The 13,093-nt window shown below is 47.3% G+C and overlaps 1 protein-coding gene across 7 annotated transcripts in view; it reads left to right on the top strand.

The window, feature by feature from the left end:
- The window catches only part of KDM2A (lysine demethylase 2A), a 79,189-nt gene that overhangs the window by 32,777 nt on the left and 33,319 nt on the right, over window positions 1–13,093 (top strand). For all 7 annotated transcript variants that reach the window (XM_059722456.1, XM_059722455.1, XM_006260090.4 and 4 more), the window contains 6 exons: window positions 3,945–4,083; window positions 4,957–5,035; window positions 6,974–7,020; window positions 7,842–8,020; window positions 9,570–9,676; window positions 10,367–10,460. In XM_059722456.1, coding sequence (XP_059578439.1) covers window positions 3,945–4,083; window positions 4,957–5,035; window positions 6,974–7,020; window positions 7,842–8,020; window positions 9,570–9,676; window positions 10,367–10,460 — 645 coding nt within the window. The remainder of the gene's footprint in view (window positions 1–3,944; window positions 4,084–4,956; window positions 5,036–6,973; window positions 7,021–7,841; window positions 8,021–9,569; window positions 9,677–10,366; window positions 10,461–13,093) is intronic.

Genomic DNA, 13,093 nt, shown 5'->3' on the forward strand with positions numbered 1-13,093 from the left:
ATGTTCTTGAAGGTGTTAGGTCAAGCTTGTAAATTACTTGCTAACAGAATCAGAATAATCCACTCTGAAACCAAAATGAGTGTCTGAACATCCTTTTGCTCTGGTTTCAATAAATTAGGAATTAGGGGTTGCATCTTAATTTTGAACCAGTACAGCATTCATATGTAAACAAGGACTGGTATAATAACCCTTGCCTCAACTGCATTTAGTCTAGATCAGAGCTGTCCAACTTCTGGATTCCACCTTGGTCCTCCCCCACAGCCAGTCCATTTTCCCCCCCCCCCCATGTGTACAGCACACCCACTCCCCTCCCAGCTGCACACATTATGCAGGCAGCCCACCTGCAGGACACAGCATGGGCAACCTGGCTTCCTCCTTTGGGGAGTACGTAGCCTGGCCCTCTCCTGCTGCACTGCCCTGCCCTCAGGAGCAGAGGCAAAAACCAGAAGCTGGAGGAGGGAAGGGGGAGCCTGGACACTGGCCAGGGCTGCCATTAATGCAGTGGGCAGTGACAGCCAGGCAGGAGCCTGTGGGCTGCATGTTAACTCTGTGGGCTGCCAGTTAAACAGCCCTGGTCTAGGTGGAACAAACTGGGTGAGGTGGGGAAGAGAGGTAGCATACTTCATCAGTGCCATATTGTAGCTCTTTAAGCATTATGTTTTGTTTGCTGTGGCCTCTTAAATGGGGCTGGGGAATGAATTAAAACAGGGTGGGCAGAATACGGCCTGTGAGGCCATTCTATCTGGCCTGCGGGGCCCCTAAAAATTTAGAAAATAAATATTGATCTGTCTCTGGTTCCTGTCAAAAATGACAGGGACCAGGGGAAGCCTGGTGGGCTCCCACAACAGCAGGGTCTGCCTGTCCCTGCCCCGCTAGCCAAAAGCCCCAGGAGGGGCTTCTGGCCTGGGACCATGTGGCTGCACCACACCGCAAACTCAGGTAAGGGTGGGGGAAGGGCAAGGGAGGACCCTGGGCAGGGAAGGAGCACAGGGAAAAGCGGCCCCTCACCCACTGCGTGTCTAGTGCTCCTTGCTCCAGCCACTCGCAGCCTGTGCAGGGCTGTCCTGAGCAGGCACAGACGACCCCACGCGGGCTGCGAGCGGCTGCAGAGTGCCGGCCCCAGGGCAGGTGAGGGGCTGCTTTTCCCCTGTGCTCAGCACCAGCTTGTAACCCAGCCCTGCTGCCAGCCTGGGCCCCGCATTGGCTTTGGACTTGCCCGTTGGGGCTGTGCACAATGGCAGCAGTTGTGCAGCCCGCTGCCTACCCCCCCTCCCTGCCCCCACCTCCCCACTTGACACACCAGGCAGTGTTTGCCACTGCCGCCTCTGTGCTGCCCAGCTCATGAGCTCCGGGCGAGCAACAGTAACCAACACTGCCCAGCACAGCAAGTGGTGGGACTGCAACTGCCGCTGCCGCATGCAGTCCCAACGGGCAAGCCCAGAGCCAACTCGGGGCCCAGGCTGGCAGCGGCTGTGGGTTACAAGCTGGTGCTGACCGTGGGTGGGGAAAAGCGGCCCCTCGCCTGCCCTGTGGCCGGTGCCCCACCCTGCAGCTGCTCGCAGCTTGTGTGGGGCTGCCTGTGCCTGCTCAGGACAGCCCTGCACCGGCTGCGAGTGGCTGCAGCAGGGAACACTGGCCATGGGGTAGGCGAGGGGCCGCTTTTCCCTGCACTCCACACCAGCTCGTTCCCTGCCGGCAAACAAGGTGTCAGGGCTGTGTGCTGCCCCCTGCCTGTACCGTGGGGCTGGGGGGTACTGGGAGTGAGCAGGCGCAGGAGCGTGGGGCCCACACCGGTGTCCAGGGCCAGCGCCAGCGGGGCCTAGAGCAAGGTGGCAGGGGTACAGGGTCCCGGGTGGCAGGGACTCTATGGAGCCAGGCCAGCTCTCCCCTCTTCTTGCTGGTGCAGCCCAGCCTGACTCCACAGACCCCTGCCAGCCTGTACCCTGCTCTTGTCCCCACTGGTGCTGGCCCTGGGACATTGGTCCCAAGACATTGGGACATTGGTCCCAAGATGGTGACCAGGAGGCGGGGCACCTGTCAAGGCACGGGGCTACCCATGTGGCCCTCAACAGCTTGCCAAAACTGGGTCAACTTGGTAGCATCTGAATCCTAGAATATGTATTCTCCTCCCCCACTCCCTTCTGCTAGGTGGTATGTGTGATGGCATTGAGATGAGTGTGTATTATGAATAAAACTGAGTTTATACGAAGACAGCAGCGTAGTTAAGACGGTGTTCTGGAACTCTAGAAACCTGAGATGTATTGAAAGCCTCTCCCATAGTTCATCCTTTTCCCTGCCCCTCAACCCTAACTTTGGGCAAGTCACCACATCTCCATGGCTCAGCATCCCTATCCCTACCTAGTATTTATTATGGCTTCAGGGAAATCTGTGACACATTTATAAATCTGAAGAAGAATGGAGCTGGCAGTAGTGAGGGGTGGCATAGAACAAGGTTGGATCTCGTTGTAAACTGTTCAGAGTCCAAATGGAAAGTCTTGCTGATGAGCACTGAAGTGATGGGGCTAATGAACCTGGAGCAGAAAGAGGGCCCCTGATTGTACTTCAGCTGGTGCTGCCTGCACAGACTTCTGTGACTGAATGATCAGTGTTTTATAAATATCAAGCCTCACTTTTCCCTGGCCAACCTATCTCACCCATATCTATCTTGTTACCCAAATGTGTTATGACCCTTTGGTGGCAGATGTTCCTGTCTGAAGGAGCTTATCTTCTGTCATCTCATCTGTAATGGCAGAAATGTCACCAGTAACTCACTAGGCCTCTGAGTTAGGGGTGCCATTTTTCCTGGATTAAATACAAGCTCTGTATGAAACAAGGTTCTGAAGTTCTGTCTCTCCTTCACTCTTAAGGCTAAGTGAATGGTGGAAGGGTACATGCAGGAGATATATCATCTCTCTGGAAAATAACTCCTTTCTTCTCTTGGAATTAAAAACAAGATCTATTTCTAAAGTACTTAAACAACCCTTGAGAGTTACAGAAACTCCATCCACCTACTTGCAGGGGTGTAGGTTGGTCTAATAAAAGATATCAAATTCACCCAAGGAACCTTGTCTGCCCATCCACCTACTTGGGTATTGTAAAAACTTGCTTTAGTATATCTGAGTTATGCTGATGCCAAAAGCATCCACCAACCCCTTCAGTTCTTAGCAGAAACACCTATTACAAAGTCCTGTCCTAGACGCTGTCTTTGGTAGCAGTTACGGATGTGACGTTTTAAATCTGTTTGGTTTTCACAAAATAACCCCCTTTTTCTGCTCCCCTGATAAATTTTTAGCTTTCTAGTGAAAGCTAATTTAATGACATTTAAATGCATTAAATAAAAGCGTGTTTCTCCTGTTCCAATACAAAATACTAACTCACTTATAAAAACCCAAATAAAAACTGTTGAAAGCTGATTCCCCTTCCCTTGCATTGGTCCCATTTTTCTTGAACACTGTCCCATGCCTCCCCTGTGCTGACAACTAAGGGATGGCCAACTTGTGCCTGCTAGTAGTCTGTCCACCTCTCTCTTCCCCCTTTTGGCCTGAGTGCAAGAGCTCCTAGGCAACAGGGAAATAGTTTGACAGTAGCAAGTTTAGAGGTGGTCAGAACAGCAATTGCATCTGGGACCTGATTACACCAGTTGCTCTCTGATCAAAAGGGGTTGGGGAACAAATGTGTGCCAGGTAACCAGGGGACATATGCCCCAGATTAATACTAAGCTAGTTGCTACTCTTGGTTGGGAATGGTGGCATCTTCGTTTGTGGTGTAATGGAGGCCATAAATAAGTCCCCCCTCAAATCATTGACTTAACTGTTTGTTGTAAAAATAAATTGCATCTTCCAGAAAGGCATCAGAGCTGAGGTTATTGCAACAGCTGGGAAAATGAGCTGGTTGTACCACACTGTATGCAGCTATTCTCATCTTCCTGTTTGTTCTGTCCACAGCGTGGGACAATGAGACGGCGCTATGAAGATGATGGCATCTCAGATGATGAAATTGAAGGAAAGAGGACGTTTGACCTGGAGGAGAAACTCTCCACCAATAAATTCAACTCCACCTTTGTCGTCTTCATGGAAGGCAAAGGTTGGTTCCCCTTCCCTTGGTAGTTTTTTTTACTCCCACCCAGAGTCCTGTTTAGTTTATGAAGCCAATAAAATTATGGGGGGAAACATGCCTGCAAATAGACCATATGGTCAATGTTTTCTGAGGGCCCTTGCTTCTTGGTAGGGCAGACTAACTACTTCTCTAGCAGAGTATTAATATCAACTCTGATATTATGGAGAGGGAAGCTTCATGGGAGAAAGCTCAGGAGTCTGTTCAGCTGCAAGCTAGATTGGAAGTATTAGGTAAATGTATTGGCAGCTAAACATGTTCTTTTGTAATTGAGCGGATTGCTTCTTGGTGTCCTATCTCTTCCCTCCCCCAGCTCCTTCAAGCTCCGGTTCAGACTTTCTTATTTCCTTTTGTCCTGTTTTTATTCTTCTCTAAGGTATTCTGCTTGCTCAGCAGTAAGGGGCCAAGTAAATAGTTGGGGGGAGCAAATATGTGAGGTTGACCTAGGTAAAAAGGGAACATGTAAGCTTTGCATGGCATATCTGTGATCATACAACTGCTCTGTATGTAGCACTGGAGGGAGTGGAAGTGATTTTTCTTGAGTCTTCTCTTGCTTCACTGAGTTTGTTTGGGGAATGAGAGTAACAAAGCCTTATTCCTTTGCTTGCCTGACCCAGCTGGTGGAACCAACATATCCTGTCCTGCTTGTCTGCATGACCTGTGTCTGTGGCAGGCTGTATACAGCTGATTAGAGCACTGGAGCAAACCAAATTCAAACACTTCTGGGGTGGCTGCTTAAGCCCTCTCTTTGCTATATTCCTCCTTCACTGGCTGTACCCCCAGTATCTCCTTAGCGATCTCCCCCTAACAATTACTCACTCTTGTCTTTTATTCCAATGGCAGACTTCACGGTTGAATACATCCAGCGGGGTGGACTGAGAGATCCTCTGATTTTTAAGAACTCTGAAGGCCTTGGAATAAAGTAAGTATCAGGGTCGGGGAGGTGACTCCAGCCTAGGGGGTCACTGCACTGCCTGGACTAGGGAAGCTGTAGCAGGATCCCCCAAGTGCCTTCCTCAGAGTAGTATTTTCCTTCCTCTTCACCTCCTAATTTTATGGGTGGGTGGTGGTCTTGGGAGTGGATAGTTCAGAATCTGTTTTGCTACTTACATCCAAGCCACGGGGATCAAATCCTGGTAGTAAGGTTGAGTGCATTTTACTGTGCTATTGGGATATAAACTTATTTTGATAGGGTTTCTGCTAGGGGCACTGCTGGATTACAGGTCCCTAGGGGAGGCATGGGGAGCACATGCCTTCCAGATTTGTGCATGTGGGTGAGGCAGGGTTCTGGCTGGGGCTCTGTGCCCTGCTGCTTTTGCCCTGGTTGCCACGTGATGTCAGCATGCCTCCTGCCACCCACCAGGATGAGGGAACGTCTAGCATGGCCAGCACGCAGCTCCCTGGGCAAACTTTGCCCTGGGAGCTGCACGCTGGCCGTGCTGCACTTCCCCTGCCCACCTGGTGGGTAGCAATAGGGCACGCTGGCATTGTGAGGCTTCTGGGGCAGAGGCAGTGGGCACAGAGCCCCAGCCCGCAGCAGGTAGCCTACCTCTGCCCCGTGTATGAAACTGCGGGGCATGTGCCCCCCATGTCTCCCTCGGGGTCTGTGCAGTGACAGGGAGCTGCCCACCCTCCTACCTCTCCCATACCTCTGGATGGAGCTACCCACAACTGTTGCATGACCCATGACCTGACCTGTATGTGTGTCCCTCACTCCCAAGGCACAGCCCCCCCAGCCCTGCTGCTGCCCCTCACTCCTGACCCACAGTCTTCACAATTAAACCTCCCCCCGCACACTTCAAAAATAGCATCTTGTGATTTACATACCAAATCTCTTGATTTTTAAGAGTTTGTCTCATGATTTTTGATGCAGTGGGGTTGGCAATACTGGCTTCCCATCTGAGACAATGGATTACACAGAGCAGTAAAAATAGGATAATCAGTGGGCTGAAAGTCCTGTGGCTGCTGAAATTGCTACAGTGAGTTGCAAGCGATTGTAGATGCCCTGGAGGTCTTACTGGGCTGCGTGCATTGTCAGAACTCCGAACAAGTTCCTTTCTTTTGACTTTTCCCTGATTTGGGGGTAGGAATTAACAGGTATGCTCCAGGTACCACCTGGGTTCTAGTGCCATTAGTATGCTGATCTAACGCATCCCTCATCTATTATAAACTGTGATCAGCAGTGAAACAGCTAAGGATGGTACCTAAGTTAATCACACCCTGAAGTGAAGCAGTTTCAGGCTTCCTGCAGCTTGGTCTGGGGTTAGTAGTGTGGGGGTTTTTTTATTTTTTAAAGATTTAAGCTACTTCAGTAGAGTGGTGAGGAATGCAGTCTTTATTGAGGTAGTAAAACTAGTACCACCAAGACTTAGTGGCTACAACATACTGTGGTAGTAGTGCTCACCTCAGGGATTCACACCATTCTAGCCAAGCAGGTAGGATTAAAGCACTCTGACTTCGTCAGGCAATACTTTTTGTTTCGAATCATACTTTGAAGGTTTTCTTCAGCCATGAAGGAGAGGTTTAGATCCTGCCTTTCAAAGTACTATTTCTGCCAAGGTAACTACCCAAACCCATGGTAAATAATGCTGCATAAATCTAGTAAGTAGCTTGCCCTGGAAGTTACTGGGAGCTTGCCCTGGTGCAACTACATTTGTACATGTATCCTTAGTATAGATGAGCTATTTTAAACGAAAGCTGAAGTTCTCTGAAACAAGCTCTTTATTTATCAAGGTTACTATACAGTATAAACTCCCAGTTCACACTCTGGAGATAATCATTCCAATTTTTAAACTGCCTCTGCTCTCCTAGCCATGGATTATGCCTCAGCATTTGTCTCAGGTATTTGTCTGTGTTCCAGGATGCCAGATCCTGACTTCAGTGTGAATGACGTGCGCCTCTATGTAGGTAAGTACATCCCTTCTCTGCCTTGAATGTTATACAAAATTATCACAATGACCTTCAGGCAGAATCTGGGGTGGCTTATAGAGCAGGGGTGTCAAACTCATCTGGTCATGTACGGGGCTGAACTAGCCATGTGCCCTGTATGCAGCACAAGGAATCAGTCCAGGGCACGTGCTGCATGGGGCCCCTTGCAGAACTGGCTCTGCTCTGTGGCTCCAGTACAGCCTGGTCTAAGCTGTTTCCAGAATACTGCACTAGGCCGGTCCTGCATAGTGCCACATGAGGTGTGCACCCCAGACTAGGCCCCTGTGCTGCTTGCAAGGTATTGCAGTGCTGGGTTCAGTCTGCACCCCACATGCAGTATATAGAGTCAGTCCAGTGGCCCATGAGTCAGATCATACAGCTGTATGGGCCTTATGTTTGACACCCCAGCATAGAGGGAATAGTTTGGGATGTTGAATACTTTGTACCATGAGTTAGGAAAGGCTTTATGGCTCACTTGCCAAACAGCTGTTTATGCCCAGACAGCTCTTGCCTGAACAAAAGGTCAAGTATTTTGTAAGGTATACACATGGGGCTGGCAAGGGAAAGGGACTGTTCTGTGATCTGAAGCAGCTCAGCAGTGGTCTCTTGTTCAGAGAGCCAGAGACTGTTTCTAGCTGTCCTGGCATGGATGTGGAGGACAGACCTAGTGACTGGCAGGGTAGGGTTATTGAGTTCATCCCCCAGGAAGGCAGCATGTCATCTTGTCCCCTAGCTTGCCTATTCTTAGCAGCTCTTTGTGCACAGCAGTCGCTCACAGCAACATCTGTTTGTTGTGGCAGGGAGCAGGCGGATGGTGGATGTCATGGACGTGAACACGCAGAGGGACATTGAGATGTCCATGGCACAGTGGGCACGCTACTATGAGACCCCAGAGGAGGAGCGGGAGAAACTGTACAATGTCATCAGCCTGGAGTTCAGCCACACCAGACTGGAAAACCTGGTGCAGAGACCTGCCACGGTCAGTAGAGTTGTCTTCTCCTGCAGCATGCTTCCACCCTGCACCCTTAGTCCTTTGTTATGCTCCCTGGATCAGAGAGAGGCTTCCCAAAGAGGAAAGCTTTATAATCACACCAGAGCCCTGTGAATGCCTTTAAGCTAATCCACCATTGCAGACCTTGCTAAACTAGTGAGAAAAGCAGAAATAATTGGGTAGCATGACCTGGGAGCTTTCCTCTCTGCTCACAGAAAATGTACAGTAATCATGTCTAAATCTTCAGCATACTACTAAGAAATGACATCCTGCCATTAGAGAAGGTGGGACCTATTGTATATAAAGAGGGTTAACTGGAAAGTGTAGTAACCTCTTTAGAAGCAATGGCAAAACAAAGAAATCATTTCCAAATTTGAGTTTCAGTGGACAGATTTATGTTAGCCTGAGAAGAGTGGTGCGGAAGGACTGGGTCACTGGCTCCCAGCTTCATCTCGGTTAGCTGGTTCCATTGCCTGATGAGACCTTGGCTCTCTTCCAACCAGTGCCTGATTTCCCCAGTCAGCTGTTGTGCACTAAACTGCTAAGGAGCTTGTTATGTAGAACCCACTCATACCTCATACATTAAGCCTTGGCTCCATTGTAAGTGAAAAGCGTAGGTAGCCAACTGGGAGGTGCAGAGCGGCAGTGGACAGCAGAGGCTGATTGTTGAGGTATAGGGGGAGGGCTGGAATACCAGAGAGAGTATTCTGAACTCTGCGCTTGAACCTTCTTGGGTTCTGCAGCTTTCACTGAGGATGGCGAGAGATCAAGAGCCAGTTCAGAACTTTCATTTAAAAAAAAAAAATCATCAAATTAAAAACAAAAGTAACACAGTCATTGCCCTGTGTTTAGGTATTCAAATTTTATGTGGGACTCTTAAACTTTCCATGGGTTGCATAATGTTACAGTGCAAACGCATGCTGCCATGGTCAAGTTTCTGAGGGGAGAAGTTGACGACTTCAGCTGCCTGGACAAAGCAGTTAGGGCTCTTAGAAAGGTACCAGAAGTAATTTAGCAGTGTGCTCAGGAGTGAGCAAAGCGGCAAATTATGTTTATCATATCTTTGTAGGACCTTGCTCTTCTGTTTAGGAATTAAACACCTCAGCAATTTATTTCAGGGTCTCTTGCAGGCTCAGACACTGTTTACTCTCCATTTGCATTTGAGGCTACTATGCAGACATAAGGATTAGAACAAAAAAGCTACGTTATGGAGCATGCTTTTGTGACGGGGCTGGATGACACATTGCACAGAATTCTCTGATGTCTGTTGCAAGTCCAGAGTGGCAGTGCTGGCAAACTGGCTATGAATAGTCTTGGGTGAACTCCATTCTGAGAATACTAGTGCTCAGAGGGGTCCATTGCAGGCATAGTGTTTCTACTTCTGAAGTACTGTATTTCATACCAGGCTACTAGAAGCGGCAAACTGTGGGGTTATAAAGCCTCCTAACAATTCTTTAAGCTGTTGTGATCTGCTAGATGAGGAATGGAAATGAGATCTTTTTACCTACACTTGGACCAACTGTTTCTCTGGTTGCAGGTGGATTTGATTGACTGGGTTGACAACATGTGGCCAAGACACTTGAAAGAGAGTCAGACTGAGTCTACGAATGCCATTCTGGAGATGCAGTATCCCAAGGTGCAGAAGTAAGTAACTTCATGAGACACCTGTGCCCTGAACCCACCATTCCAGTAGGGGCAGAGGGTCCAGGATATAATGTGATAGGAGGTGGTAGCCTGTTCCTAGGAAAAGGAGCTCAGGGACTCTTCTTCCCTTTAGCTGCCCCTCAGGACTGTAAATGGTATTAAAATTACAATGATGCCAACAGCCCCTGTACAGTCCCCTCCATGACAGGGCACGTAAATGAGCTATTCTGTCTTCTCTGCACATCAGAGGAACTTGTATGGCTTGTTATTCCAATGCAGTGTCTCGGATTGGGTGAGCGGCCTAGTATTTACTGTCCTGCTACAGCCACTGAGGCTGGGCCAATGAGAAACAGAATCTCCAAGAGTTATTTGGAGGATGAGGATGAAAGTGCTTTCTCCTCTTGCTTCTGCTAAAGCTCCTTGTGGGGATTTGATGTAAATGCAAGGTGAACTCTCCTGCTGTTGTCAGCTATCTCCAGCAATAGACAGTTATTAAGTGCTTATCACTGTAGCATTTAGCTTCAAGAGCTGCTCAGAGCCTGCATATCCCAGAAGCTGAGCAGTTCCAAGTACTTGTCATTCTCTTCCCCCTCACCCCCTTACTTCAGTGTCAAAAATAACAGTTTTAAAACCAGAGGCAGGGTCTGGTAGTTTTTATCTACTCATCTCTTCTTCCTGCCCTCTTGTCAGGTACTGCTTGATGAGCGTCAAGGGCTGCTATACAGATTTCCACGTGGACTTTGGGGGCACCTCTGTGTGGTACCACATCCACAGAGGGGGAAAGGTATGAAAACTGTCATTGTGAGGGCTGCTGCCAAAGATGTTCTCAGGAGGGCTGTGTTGAGTTTTGTGGGTTTGTACCAAACAAACTGTAGGAAGTGCAGTTGTTCTAAGCCATAGACAGGCTTCAAAGAATATTTGATCCCCAGGCCAAGGTGCTGTTCACTGGGGATTTCATGGTAGGTGTGACAGGGCTAATGTTGCAACCTGGGGCCAGCAATAAAAATTGGTAATCAAGACTTTTTCAAGATTAATGGATGGTTTCAAAAAATACAACTGTACACCGTCATCTCTTTTTGTTGTTAATTGTCAGTAGCTTTGGGGGAAGTCTTAAAATGATATATGGCTTTGTAAGGAGAAAGAGCTAGAGAGACATGATGGACTTGAATATGAAGTCACTTGAACACTTTCTCCAAACAGTAGCCCAGAACTAGTATTCAGTTCCGTGCTTATTAGCTGTAAATGAACCCAAACCCAATCCCCTTAAATTAAAGGCTGGGCTGCCCGGACTTGGATTCAAATTTCCTCGGCCTGTCTGCTTGCTATGGTTAATTCTCTAACTCTCTATAATGAATTTATGATCATTTTGTGTTAAGGTAGAAGGAAGATTGATAGTGTGATATGGCTTTCCCCTGATCTGGACTTCAACACAGTTTTATGTACTGTTTGTGCTAGATGATATACCTCAGCATTTCTGGAAGGTTTAACTTGGGTAGTTTCCTTTGTTAACTTGTTACCTTGCAGCTATAAGTGTTACAAAAACCTGCTGCATTCTTTTTAATAAAGACAATGATGCAATATAAGCAGGAATCCTGGTTTTCTCGGAGTTAAAAAAAAAAATTCTGAAATTCTCTGATTATTTAAAAAAAAAACCCTCAAATCCACATTTTTTCCACAATTAAAGTGAAATGCCACTAAATACAGTTATCAGTTGAATGCAATGTTTTATTGATAGTTACGATTTTAAAGCAATTTGAAAGCTTACCAGCACCTCAATTATTATAATAAAATAAATTATAAATACCTATATATTTTGGCATTTCATTTTTTTGGGTTTTTTATTATGAAAAACCAGAGTCCACCACTTCCACTCACTAGGACATGGGTCCAACTATAGCTGTCCTTCCTGCTACTTTGTGGCTCTGAACAGCCCTGATATGCCGGTGCCCTGTCCCTGTCATTGCCTCTCACTTCCAAGCCCCAGCCCCTTGCTCCTGACCTGCTGCCCCCAGGCCCTGGCCCCCAGTGTGAGAGGTAGTGGGTGGATGTGAGAGGAAGCGGGATGTGATCACAATGTGGTGAGGGGGTGGCAGGGGGGGATACATCCCCCCCCCAGATTTCTGTGCCCACAGTGGGGTGTGGGACTGCAGCTAGGTCAGACCAGCTCAGATCGCTAAACATAAGAAAAAGTTTGTCAGAGGAAGTGTATAAATTAGTGTATGATCTCCATGTTGAATGGTCTCCCTAGCTTACAAATACCTGTGAGCCTAAAAGCAGTGCATGGACTCATGCATGTAGGAGTATACACCAAATTGTCCAAACTAAATGATCCATGACCTGTGCTCCCTTACAGAGGTTCTAGTTCTTAGTAAGGTACACTGGGACAGCTCTGGAGCTCTTTCCACATAAGCTGCCATTTCTAGTGGACCTCTTGTCCTCAGACCTGAGTTTAGTGAATGAAACTAGTTGGAAATGGGGAATTCTCTGGCTCATGAAGTCTTGCATAGTAAGTTGTAACAAATCTATGATCACGTATGTCTTCCTGTCTAGCTCTCCTGCATCTGAAGTATTTTTAGATGCTATTCTTTATTCTGCAACTTTACACATTATTGTGGTTTAAATTCAGGCTCAGTCCACACTTAAGTCCTACCAGCCTAATTCTGGAGTGTGAAAAGAAATGACAGCTCCTAGCTAACCACTAGGCCTAACAGTGTTCAAGGAACTGATATCGGGTATGATGGCAAATAATTCTTCTCTGGGCCTGAGTTTCATCTTCCTGAAGAGGCTTTGCTAGTGCATCTATCATATTGCAAGCACTCAGCATTAGCAAGGCCTTATTGTTATGGGTGCTTAAGGCTGACAGTAAATGCTGTCTGTAAAACCCATTTTTATATATAGAAAAGGGAAGACTTTTTGAATGCACAGAAGACAGGTAAAACATCCGACCCCACCCCCCACCCCTCCCTGGAGGTGCCCAGTTCCCATCTCTGTCTTTGAATAATCTCCCCCCTACTTGATTAAAAGCAGAATTTTCCTTTTACTGGTCACAGGCACACAAAACTAATAACCACTTGTTTCAACATTTAAAACAAGGGAACACTTCTGGAGTCCAAAAACTATTTAAAAAAAACCAATGAACTGTAATTTGAAAGCACTGCTCACATATTTCAGACAAAATAGTGGATTTTCTAATGTCTGAGATGTTATACGTATAAAACTACCTGTCCCCAAAAGTATAAAACATTTTAACAAAAATGTAATTGATTTTTTTGGTAAACTTCTATTACAGTGATTTCTATTATGTCATTACATAGCATCAGTGTGTAAAACTCATCTAATTTTAGATCTGCCTTCTTGGGGAGGTGGTAGGAAAAAGCTGCATCTTATACAGAAGCTTTGTATGGGTACCATATTTTC

Source organism: Alligator mississippiensis, chromosome 2, assembly GCF_030867095.1.
Source record: "Alligator mississippiensis isolate rAllMis1 chromosome 2, rAllMis1, whole genome shotgun sequence".
Lineage (NCBI taxonomy): Eukaryota > Metazoa > Chordata > Crocodylia > Alligatoridae > Alligator > Alligator mississippiensis.